Source organism: Vigna umbellata, chromosome 2 (assembly GCF_029865625.1).
Source record: "Vigna umbellata cultivar VRB3 chromosome 2, Vumbellata_1.0, whole genome shotgun sequence".
In the NCBI taxonomy this organism is placed as follows: Eukaryota; Viridiplantae; Streptophyta; class Magnoliopsida; order Fabales; family Fabaceae; genus Vigna; species Vigna umbellata.
In genome coordinates, this window is record NC_142166.1 from 40,121,823 (window position 1) to 40,134,299 (window position 12,477).

Below are 12,477 nucleotides of genomic sequence, written 5' to 3' on the forward strand. Positions count from 1 at the left end.
ACATATTTAACCCAATTATAAAATTACCATGTAAAGAAAATATCAATCAAATAAGATATTTAATGGAAAAATTAAATTATATATACTCAATTAAAAAATATGTAATTTTTAAATAGTGAGTAGATCGCAAAAATTTAATAAAGAATAAATGAATAACATACCTAAATTTATCTAAAGTTTAAAATTTAATTATCAAAAGTCTAGTTTAGAAAGACGTTAGTATTAATAAAATTCTCTCAAGATTTAAAAGGAAAATCAAATACATTAAAGATAAAGTAATATACAAATTACAAATTAGAAACTCCATTTGCGGTAAGATTTCTGTTTTACAGTTTGTTTTAGTATCTGTACGTACTTTTTCATTTTTATATGCATATAGATTTTTCGTTGACGTGAAAGAAATAAATATTAGTAGCCCTTAATATGATGTTTCACAATAGCTTTTTAATTCTGTACGTGAGGGAATTTTTGTGGTGCATCTTTGTTTGATTTTTAATTAAAAATATATAGCAATCAAACATAAATTGCATGGAGTTCAATTTGAATAAAAATAAGATAATATAATAATTTTGTATAACTTCATCAGCTGTTCTGTTATATTAAAAGGTTTGTTGTTTTCAATATTATGTTAAAACATATTTACTTTCACACACATTTTCTTTCTTTTGTTTATTAAATAAACTAGAATAAAATGGAAATATATAAAGGAGCTCTATATTTTTATAACAAAGAAAAATAAAAAATACAAAAAATATTATGTCATATTTATATTAGTCTCAATATTTATAAAAGATTTATTCAATATGATTCTTTAGATATTTTTTTTACCTTTTCAATTTAACGTGGTGTTTTTCATTAAATTGATATTAACACCGTGATTATGTATTACTGTGTTAACCTTTTTTTTCTGGGTTTTTTATGGGTTTGTTTTTGTCCTTTTCACATTCTACCACCTTTGACCACCATATCTCTTTTTTACTCTAAATTACATTGAATCTTTTAAATAAAACTAAAAATTAAATTGAAGACAAAAAAAAAATCACATTAAACAAATTTTATAATGAAACCAAAATATTAATTAAACATATTTATATATTATCACATAAGATAATTCTTAGAATCTACCTCTCTTAAATTTCAATATATAATATTATCTGAAATTCAAAATACAAATATTAAAATTACTCTTTCTGTATTACTTCTTTCGAATAATATGTTATTTTACATCAAGATAATCTCCTTCCTTTAATCTCATTCCTTTTATGATAGGATTATTGTGTTAGTCTCTCTTCACATATTTATAAATATTTATAAGAAGTTAGTCAAATTTGAGTTTTTCATTTGATTACACACATTTTCTTTGGAAAATGAATTAACTTATAATATATTGTTAAATTTGAATTACTTCAAAATTGTTAAACTGCAAATTAAATCAAATCAATTGGTTATAAGAAAACCACGTTAGTAAAAAAAATCAATTTTAATCCATTGTCCATATTTATATCGAATTTATTCTGTTTTCATAATTTCCAGTAAAAAATTTTAAAGATTTATTGAGGAGGATTTAAAGTCATTAAATAAACCTTAAAATATTTCATTGATATGAGAGACACATAAAAGATACTTTTAAAAAAAATGATATGTATTAGTGTATTCATTATTCTCTCCGACATGCTCATTTGTTAATTATGAATAAGTTAGTTAATTAAAAAAATTGACTGGATGCTTGGTGTGACAATGTATTCGAATCAGTGTATTATTGTATTAGCATTAAGTAGAAGTAAATACATCCGTGTCTGTCTTCCCACGTGCTCGAATTATTCAACCGTTGTCAGAGGACCAAAATCACAAAAGTTAAACAAAATTCTGTCACCTCCATTTTTTTATACTTTTCTTTATCACCACGTGTTCAAATTCTTATCTCTCATCTCTCTCATCCCATTCTCTCCTTCTATTTTACGCCCCTCCTCTGTTCTTCGCTCTCTCCACTCTGTTTCCACTAAAAAAACAGAGTATGAAATTCCGTTACTCCATCCTGCTCATATCAATCCTCCTCGCAGTCTCGGCTGTGGTTTCTGTCGCCGAGCCTACTCCCTCCGCCGCCTACAACCGCGTGCTGTTTCCCGACCGGAGATGCCAGAGGGCGATGTCGGAGAACAGCACAAGGCTCGGCGCGCCACCGGTGGCAGCGGAGTGCGAGGTGTGGAGCGAGGCTTGTTCGGACGCGGTGCTGAAAGTAGCGCGGCAGTCGGAGACAGCGGAGTGGCTGAGAGGTATTCGGCGGAAGATCCACGCAAATCCTGAGTTGGCGTTTGAGGAAATCGAGACGAGTCGCTTGGTGAGAGAGGAGTTGGATCTGATGGAAGTTAGCTATCGGTATCCCCTCGCTAAGACCGGTATTCGAGCTTGGATCGGCACTGGTGGTCCTCCTTTTGTTGCCATCAGAGCTGACATGGACGCACTTCCCATTCAGGTCTCCTTCTCCCTCTCTTCCTTTCAATTTTCCTTCTGTCTTCTTCAAAACCTAAAACCAAAACCAATTCACAAAAAACCACTAATATAATATAATATAATAAATATAATATAACATGGTATAATATAATAATATTACCCTCTTAGTGGACTTTCTAATCCTTTCCAACTTGCCTTCAAAGATTCATGTTTATCTCTAACTTCATTCATGATATTACTTTTAATTTTTAAAATAATTTAAAAAATTAAAAAAAAAATGTTTTTAAGTGGATTTTTAAAACATTTTTAACAATAAGAAGAAAATTTATGTTTAAATATTTTATTATGATAAAAAAAATTATTATTGTTATTCTTTTATTGCGTCTTATTACGTGTCGACACGAGACATAGTTGAAATCTTTGATTTGTCTTTATATGATAGATATTAATGATAAACCTTTAGATATATTTGAGTTGTTATAAGTGTTTTGTACTATATGTCTGACAATAATAAAAGTAGTTATACTTTATGATTGTGAAATTTTTGTGTCTAACTTAAAAGACAAAGATTATTAAAGAATATATTAGATTCTGTACTTCGATAAAAAGAGTATTTGTTTTTCAGTGTTATATTTGAAAAGAAGAAAAGAAGGAAATGTATTATACATAGATTTTGTTACATGTATTAATCTTCCTTAATATAATTTATTGCAATGTTTTGCTTTGAAGTTTCATAGTAGCATTTGAACCAAAAATATAGATGGATGTGTTTTCTTTTTCACTACTTCTACCCCACTTTACTACCGTTGACTATAGATTTATTTTCTATGCATCCGGCAGTGAAAAAAAGCGCTTAACTTTACATTTACATAACAAAAAGTATGATTTGCCAAATTATGTTGTGATAAAACAAAATTCCATCTCATCACTAGTCGGGATTCGTTGTAGGAAGCTGTGGAGTGGGAGCACAGGTCTAAAGTTGCCGGCAAAATGCATGCTTGTGGGCACGACGCACACGTTGCCATGCTTCTTGGCGCTGCCAAGATCTTGAAAACTCGAGAGCATCTATTAAAGGTTTGTTCTTTCCTTATCTCTTACTACTAATCAACATACTATTCCACCATTTCTTACAATTATTTTCGACACTTCCTCGATCATCTCAATCACACATAATTAACAACTTCACTTCATACTTACATTTAAGGATATTCATTTACAACTACATAATTTTATTTTATTTTCAAATTTAGAGCAAGAAATCTTATATATGAAATTTTTCAGTATTTACTTTAACACATTATATATATGTTTTCCGTTTTCTACAATAATAAATAAGAGTATATAGGATTCACATCTTTTATCTTGATACCATGGTTTATAATGGCATAACTTTATTTGGGACGACACTTGGGCCTAGAAGTGTGGTCCATTACACTTCCTTTGCCTCTAACAATTCCATTGCACTTTTCTGTGGAAGACACAATCTTCTTACTGTGTGGGTTTAGATATATTGCCGCTATCAGTAATGGCTCCCACAAGGACAGACAGTGGAAAAACTTCTTCATAAAGATTCAAACGGTGGAACTTTTATATTTAAGAAAGAAAAACAAGTCAATCTTTTTTGTTTTCTATTTGGTGTTGTTAAATATAGTGAAAATTATATATGGGATTAATCTCCCTTGTGTTAAACACACATAGGTTTTTTATTTATAATTGAAAAAATATGGACTAAGCCCAAAATACAAATAAGAAATAATAACAAACTAACTGAAAGATAAAAGATATAATATTTCTAACACTCCCCCTCAAGCTGAAGCATACAAATTGTATGAACCAAGCTTGAAATAACTGAACTTGGTTTTGAACTAGATGATTTGTCTTTAAGAGTGTGAGACAAACAGAGATGGGTTATCACATGTCAATGAACAAACAACAGCTTGTGAAACTTCAACTTCAAAAGTGGATGAAGGAGAGCAACGGAGAAGGAGGCAAGAAACACTTCAACTTCAAAAGTGGATGAAGGAGAGCAGCGGAGAAGGAGGCAATAAACACTTCAACTTCAGAAGTGGATGAAGGAGAGCAGCGGAGAAGGAGGCAATAAACACTTCAACTTCAGAAGTGGATGAAGGAGAGCAGCGGAGAAGGAGGAAATAAACACTTCAACTTCAGAAGTGGATGAAGGAGAGCAGCGGAGAAGGAGGCAATAAACGCAGCAGATCTGTGCGACAGATACAATAAGAAAGGAAGAACAAGGTAAGAACAACAATACAGAGGCGAAACCCTCTACAATAGAGACGAAGCACAAAAAAATGCAGAAAGAAGAAGGAGGTCCGAAGATGCGGAAGCATGCGACGAGAAGAAGACAGACGTCGATGGCAACAATGGCTGCTCTGGAAGGTCTGAACAGAGAGAGGGAGGTTCGGTGAGATGACTGGCAGCGGCGCGGTTTAATACCGACGCCGAGAAGGCGGCACGTGATGAACACACGTTCGAGATCTACTTCCGGAGAGTGGAGGCGCGTGACAGCGCATGAAAACGAGACAAAGACGGCGACCGCTAGGGTTAGGTCGCGCTTGAAGAGACGGTCCAAATCCACTGGTCACCGGTCGAAACTGTGACGGTGGCCGGTGAGAAGGCGACGACTGGTTCAGAGGAGGCAGTGGTTCCCAGGAGACTTGTCTCTTTGATTCTGGGTGCTAAGATTTAAGAAGAAGAGAAAATGAATCTTATGAAATTTTTAGGGGCTGTCGGCGGCCATGACGGTCGACCACCGGCAGACAGCAAAGACCACTGGAAGAGATTAGAAAACCTGCTCTGATACCATGTTAAATATAGTGAAAATTATATATGGGATTAATCTCCCTTGTGTTAAACACACATAGGGTTTTCTATTTATAATTAAAAAAATATGGACTAAGCCCAAAATACAAATAAAAAATAATAACAAACTAACTGAAAAATAAAAGATAAAAATAAAAGATATAATATTTCTAACATGTGTCTTAAGAAAACCCCGGACATTTCACAAAATTTAACATAGATATAAACCTGTATAATTACAAAATATTTAAAATTACCGTTCATGAAAATAATATTTACAGGATTTATATGTTATATATGAAATAATAAATCTCCTAGTAAACACAACTTAAAACTTTAACACCTTTTTACAGTCATCTCTACTAAACATCAAGTTTTACAATATTTGTATAAATTTTAAATGATGTGTATTGAATAAGTAGTAATAATTAAATAAATATATTGTCTATAAATCTACGTTACCCAACTTAATCTAATTCATTATTATTAAATTACTTCGATTCTATCTCGAGGTTCCAGATTAACTTAGCCAAGTGGATATATTTTGATTGGCTGCCCTTATTTCTTTCAGAATTTGAGCTTTTTGCAGTTTGTCCTATTTTTGAAGTACAGAGTTGATTATGATTACTATTTTCTTACACCATTTTAATTATCTTATGCTTTGTGGGGGTGAATATTTTTTTATAGATTTTCATATTGTCAGATAAAATAAAAAATATTTTAATTATAATTTTAAAATTATTTACTATAATAATTGAAAATTTTATTCTGATAACTTTATTATTAGATGATAATATAATTTAATATTATTATTGAACCGTAACAATTACATTATAAACAACTCTCCATATGTACGTTTTTACTTTTTCAATTATGAGGCGCGTTGACATTTTTAAGAACTCATCACGTGAAAGATTTTAGAATGTGTGTTTAGAAGGTCCTCTAACCAACTTTTTTTATTTATTTATTTATGATTTCTAAGAATCAGGTCAAGTGGGTTGTCTGCCCAGGTTTGACAAGTAAATGCGGGTGTCTTATAAATATTATTTTTTACATTTTTTACAACACGTATTTATCTAAACTCGTCTTTGTTTTTACATGTATTTCTCACATACAACGAAAAGTAGGCATATTTCCTCATAAGTTATATATGACGCTACACGCATACAAAACTGGCTTACTGTGTTACTTTATTTCAATAACTTTTTTTCTGTTATTAGTTTTTGCATTCCTGCTTTGATAGGAATTTCTGAATTTTCTCATTTAGCGAGTTAAATGGGTTAGATTATGATTTTACGTTTTCGTCTATAATTAGGAAGTTCAGATTCCTTTTAACGTGCTTGCTACTCTACTTCCCAACTCGTTCATAAATAACGAGGAATACTAGTTAAATTATATAATTAAGCTTATTTGCCTTAGTCATTCCATCCTTTTATTTATTTTTTCTTAGAGGTTTTGACTTTAATGTTTAATTTAATTTAAAATATGTTAAGCAGTGTTTTCTTTTTAATTTTAATTCAATTCTTCAAAACTATTTTGTAAAATTAATTTTACATCTATTTATATATTTAACCACTAATATATTTTGTCAGGATTTTAATTTTTTATTATGATATCCAACTCAATTTTAAAATTTTTTATTCATACCAAATTTTTAACAAAATATATTTATTATTATATATAACAATTTTTTTTAAAAAAATCGAAATGGCGGATGAGTTTGGTTATCCTTTTCAGGCCCATTTTCTCCTTAGTGTGACCACAGTTATTTTTTAGTATAAGCCAGATTTTTAGTGAACAAAGTTGGGTCTATATTTACTCTTTGATATCCATCTATATTCTATTTCATTGAAATATTGTTGTTTAACCAATTTCATTGAAGTGAAAAGATATATTTAAAATTTTAATTTTATTTCTAATATGATAAACTTTTATGAAAAACTAGTAATAAATTATAAAAAACCAATTCAATATAAAAATAATTATTAAAGCCACACAGAATTCTTTTTATTAAAGATAGTGTATATTATTTCATTTATTTAAAAGTAAAATATACATTTTTCTGAAAAAGATTTGACTCAATACAAGTTAAATACAAATAACTCAATAAATTAAATACACATATGAAATTTTAAAATAATAAATTTGAATTAAGATGATTAGTCACATCAGAACCCCATTAGACTGGTCCCAACCATTGCAAACCTATTGTAAGCTCGATCACATTCGAATACCAAATTTTAATTATCGATGAAAACATAGGAACTAGAGTGGGTTTGGTTAGATAAATTAGTCATTCTAACTTTACAGCCAGTAATATTTTTATTTTTAAAAACAAATCCAATTAATAAAATATATTTTAATTGCTGAGGCATTATATTTTTGTTTTTATTGAATTTTTTACGAGAAACAGTACACTTAGAATGACTATGTTTTATAGTTTTGGTGCTATCTTTTATCTTTTGCTGTTTGTTCCAGTTTTTAAAATAATAAAAGGTGAAAATAAATTAACATATAAGTATCATAAAAATAATTTAAAATAACATCCTCGTAAATTAAACTATTTTATAAATATGCTTTTGATCGAAAAGAAACATAAGTTTAGTATTTAAAAATCGCCAGCCAGGCAAAGAAATTAGCCAATCACTGCTGCATTGCTATTAAAGGACCTGTTCTGAAGCAATGTCAGAAGTCGTCCTTAACAATAAAGTTTGCTTTGCCATTTATGTACCTCATCATATTCTTCAATATCTCTACCATACACTTTTTCTGGATTGTTTGGAAGAGTTACGCAAAGTGACACAGGAAAAAATAGAAAATTAGAAAATGAAACCATTTAATTTAAATTAAAAAAGGAGGATAAATAGAAAGTTTACTATTTTGAATAAAAATATGAAACCTTGATCTAGATTTTCCGTTAAAGTTTTCATACGTAACTATACTGAATCTTCAAAACGATATATTTTAAAATATTAAAATTAATGTTCATTAATATATTATAAAAATAAGACAAAAAAAATATAAGGAAGGTCAACTTCAAAATTAATATTCTGTATTGATTTAAACATCTAAGAAAAAGAAGAGAAAATGAGTTTCGATATTGTGGATAACGTACAATAGGACTCTGAGTGTTGTAAGGGATCTTTGCATTTGATGGATGAAAATAGTGGATGTGGATGTAGTAGACCTCTCTTTTTGTCCTCTCATTTCTCACAATGAACTAAAAATCAAGCCGTGAAATCAATTCAGATCCAAATTTCCTTTCCTATGCAAAAAGTACCTTATATAGGAAGCAAAGACAGTGCAAGGACATTTGACCAGAAAAATTACCCTGTACCCTTTCAGTAAAAAAACATGGTCATTGATGAGACCTCTAAACTCAGGGGGGGGCTATCCTATAACTAGGAACGCAGAGCCTAGGTGTAGGAAGCAGTAGGGGCCATCCTATTGCCACCAATTCAGTCCCTACATCTATCACCTATTTTCTACATTTTCTTTCAACATAGATTTTTAGCTACTCCCTCCTATGTATGACGAATAATACAAACATATGTAAGGTAGAAGTATTAAATATCGGTATTGTAATGGGAGTTTGACTAAGTGAATAATATAAATTTTACTTTTTAAATTAATTTTTAAAATTAAATTAGGTCTAAAATTTATTTGATGTTTGAGGAAGTTACTGTTTAGAATTGAAAATTTGAGTTGATTTCTCATATTTTTTTTGGATATTTGGTGTAGGTGATTTAAGTTGATTTTGTGACAATGTGTTTTTTATTCAAGATTGAGATTTTTTAATTGATGAAAGAAAGCATGAAAAGTAGTGGGTGTTGGGGGCAATGGCATGGGGTTGGTGTGGGGAAGAGTAGGAAGTGAAGTGTGAGATGATTGGAAAGTTGAATTTAGAAGGCGAGATGTGATCTGGTTCCCAATCTTTATTTTCGTGTCACCTAAAAGCAACACCATACTTATTAAATGCAACCACATTGTCCTATGAATCTTGTCGTGAGTATTATTTCACTCGCCATCGTTCACAAATTGGTACTAACAAAATCTAACCAAAACACAACCGTCGTAATTTTCCATATTCTGTTTAATATCTTTTCCTCTTTTAAGTTTTTATTTTCATTTCTTACGTTTTCTTAGTTTTCTCATTGAGGAACATGATATATGGTAGATAATGAGTTTTTGAATAAAAACCAGACTTTACCATACTCACGTAAATTTTGATGGATTTTTGTTTTTTTTTTATCATTAAAAAATTTATATAAGTGACATGGAATCTAACTTCCTTAAAAAATTATATCGAATTCAAAATCTCAAAATAATAAATTTATTTAATTTTATTATTTATATTTAATGTAAGACTTAGATTCAAGTATATTATTTTTCAACAATTTCATCCTCATCATCATATATTTTATTTTGAGCAAAGAAAGATGATGACCAACTGAAGTGTTTTTTCTGTGGATGACAGGGAACTGTAGTTTTGATATTCCAGCCAGCTGAAGAAGCTGGAAATGGAGCAAAACGAATGATGCAAGATGGTGCTTTGGAGGACGTGGAAGCAATATTTGCAGCTCATGTATCCCATGAACATCCAACTGGAATAATCGGGTCAAGGCCTGGGCCCCTCCTTGCCGGTTGTGGGTTTTTCAGAGCCGTCATTAGGGGCAAAAAGGGTTTTGCTGCCGATCCTCACCGTTCCGTTGATCCTGTTTTGGCTGCTTCGGCTTCTGTTATCAGCTTACAGGGTATTGTCTCCCGCGAATCAAATCCACTCGATTCTCAGGTTTTGCATCCTTCAAATATCACACTTCTTTTCCTTTTTCCCAATCTCCATTTATGTGTCTTTTCGCATACCTTCCTAACCAACTACATCTTATTAGGTTGTCTCTGTAACTTCGTTTAATGGAGGCAACAATCTTGACATGATACCAGACACAGTGGTTCTCGGTGGGACTTTCAGAGCGTTCTCTAACACCAGCTTTTACCAGTTACTTGAAAGAATAGAACAGGTTAGAAACTTTGACGGTGTCATTTTACCATATTTCAGTTAAATGTTAGATGGATGGACTGAAATCACAGAATTAAAAATAAAAAAAAAATCTGTTGAAGGAGGAAACTGAAGAGAAGAATGTTGTTTTGGAAAACAGGTGATTGTTGAACAGGCAAGCGTGTACAGATGCTGGGCAGAAGTGGATTTCTTTGAAAAGGAGTACACGATTTATCCTCCAACAGTAAATGATGAGAGAATGTATGAGCATGTGAAGAAGGTATCGGTTGATTTGCTGGGTCAGAAGAATTTCAGGGTAGTTCCACCTATGATGGGTGCTGAAGATTTCTCCTTCTACTCCGAGGTGGTTCCCTCAGCTTTCTTCTACATAGGGATAAGGAATGAAACATTGGGGTCTACTCATACGGGACACTCTCCCTATTTCATGATTGATGAAGACGTTCTACCAATAGGTGCTGCTACTCATGCCACTATTGCAGAGAGGTATCTCATTCAACATGGCTAATCACATCTACTCTTCTTTTCTCACATCACAACTCATTCTCTCAACTTCGTACAAAATTGGCACCCTACTTCACCCCCTCCTCTTCCTCCTCATTTTCTTACACGAGTAAATTCTCATTTTAAGTGTTTGTCACTTTAGTTTAAGTTTATATATCTGTACTCTAGTTTCTACCTTTATATAATATTTCCACTTTACTATTTTTTACATTTGAACACTTTCCCTAGTCTTTAATGTCAACACAAATTACTGACCAAGCTATATTAAACGCCATTTTACGAAGTTAAAAGACTAGTCAAGGGTTAAAAGACCAAACACATGCAATTGAAACTTGATATGTTCGGTAATAAAATAAATGCAATCTAGAATATAATGTATCTGAGTATTTAGTATTAAAAAATAAGAAATTCAGCACGATGCAACAATTTCTCTACCCATAGCAACGCTCCTAAGAGAAATAATTTTTTTCTCTTAAATCACCTCGTCTTCTTATGTCGTTTAAACAATCTCCTTGATTCTTTTTAAACAAACAATACCCCTTTCTTTCTCTTCTAACTACCCAAAACCTCTTAGTATGTCATCTTACCCTTCTTAATTTTTTGCCTCTCATATACTCTGCCCCACCTCTTCTTACCCTTCTCTTCTTAGATCAAGGGCTCATTGAGCCCAATAGCATTTCAATGTGTATCAATATCCTCTTCTTGAAATAGAGCCTTGTCCTCAAGGCTAAATTCTAGAAACTAACTTTGAATTGTCACTTCATCTTTCTAAGTAGTTTCCTCAGCATTTTGTCCCTTTCAGTGCACCAACACTTGTTTCTTCATTTCTCCCCTCTTTGTGTTGCTCATAGTAGCCAAGATCCCCTCAGGGATTAGTAATTAAGCTCTGTCATCATCTAACCCAGTAGGAAGATCTTCCTCAACCTGATATTTGTTCACACTCTCTTTGGTAATAACACATGAAAGATAGGATGAATATTTGAATTTGGTGTCAATTTAATACAATATGCCACTTTCCTAATTTTTTTTACAATCTAAGAAGGGTCATAATATCTAGCACTCAATTTTGGATTGACCTTGTTCATGATTGACTGCTGCTTATTTAGTTTCAATTTTAAAAACACGAAATCACCCACAACAAATAGTCTTTCCTGTCGATTCTTATTGGCTTGAGTCCTCGTCTTGTCCTGAGCATGAGACAAATGGGCTTTTAGCTGTCTTATCACCTCATCCTTCTCCAAAAAATCCTTGTAGACAGCCTCAACTCTCACTTCTCCTTGTACCACTTGCACAATCTTGGGGTGATCTCCCATACACAGCTTCAAAAGGAGTCATTCCTGTAGATCCATTATAAGTTGTATCAAAACAAAACTCTACTCAAGGCATCCAAATAACCCACAACTTAGGTTGGTCGGTGATGAAACACCTTAGATACGTCTCCAAACACTTGTTTGTTATCTTAGTGTGTCCATCCGATTATGGATGGTAAGTTGTACTCATTTGTAAGTTATTGTCCTGCATCTTAGATAACTCTTTTCAAAATAAACTCATAAATAGTGTTGTCCTGTCACGGGTTTGAGCCGGGTTGGGTTTGAAAAAAATGTAATTTTTTATGTGGGTTAGTTTTCAACTCGACTCACCAACCCAACTAATTTATTTTAATTATTTATTATTTTGTGTTTCAATAT

General features: G+C 31.8%; 1 protein-coding gene and 1 pseudogene across 1 annotated transcript; one reads left to right on the plus strand and one right to left on the minus strand.

Moving 5' to 3' along the window:
• The first annotated feature begins 1,808 nt into the window (after window positions 1-1,808).
• On the plus strand, window positions 1,809-10,997 carry LOC124848907 (IAA-amino acid hydrolase ILR1-like 6). Its single transcript, XM_088106793.1, has 5 exons — window positions 1,809-2,473; window positions 3,400-3,525; window positions 9,749-10,063; window positions 10,161-10,289; window positions 10,428-10,997. Exons 1-5 carry the CDS (start codon window positions 2,015-2,017, stop codon window positions 10,791-10,793), a joined length of 1,395 nt encoding a protein of 464 aa, XP_087962919.1. The 5' UTR covers window positions 1,809-2,014; the 3' UTR covers window positions 10,794-10,997.
• Window positions 10,998-11,359: 362 nt separating this feature from the next.
• On the minus strand, window positions 11,360-12,102 carry LOC148203985 (uncharacterized; annotated as a pseudogene).
• Window positions 12,103-12,477: the final 375 nt, after the last annotated feature.

Bases quoted from the DNA above. Each gene is read 5' to 3' on its own strand.
- LOC124848907 (XM_088106793.1), top strand. From the start codon at position 2,015: ATGAAATTCCGTTACTCCATCCTGCTCATATCAATCCTCCTCGCAGTC. The intron at 10,064-10,160 runs GTTTTGCATCCT...ACATCTTATTAG, and splicing joins CAAATCCACTCGATTCTCAG to GTTGTCTCTGTAACTTCGTT. The intron at 10,290-10,427 runs GTTAGAAACTTT...TTTGGAAAACAG, and splicing joins TACTTGAAAGAATAGAACAG to GTGATTGTTGAACAGGCAAG.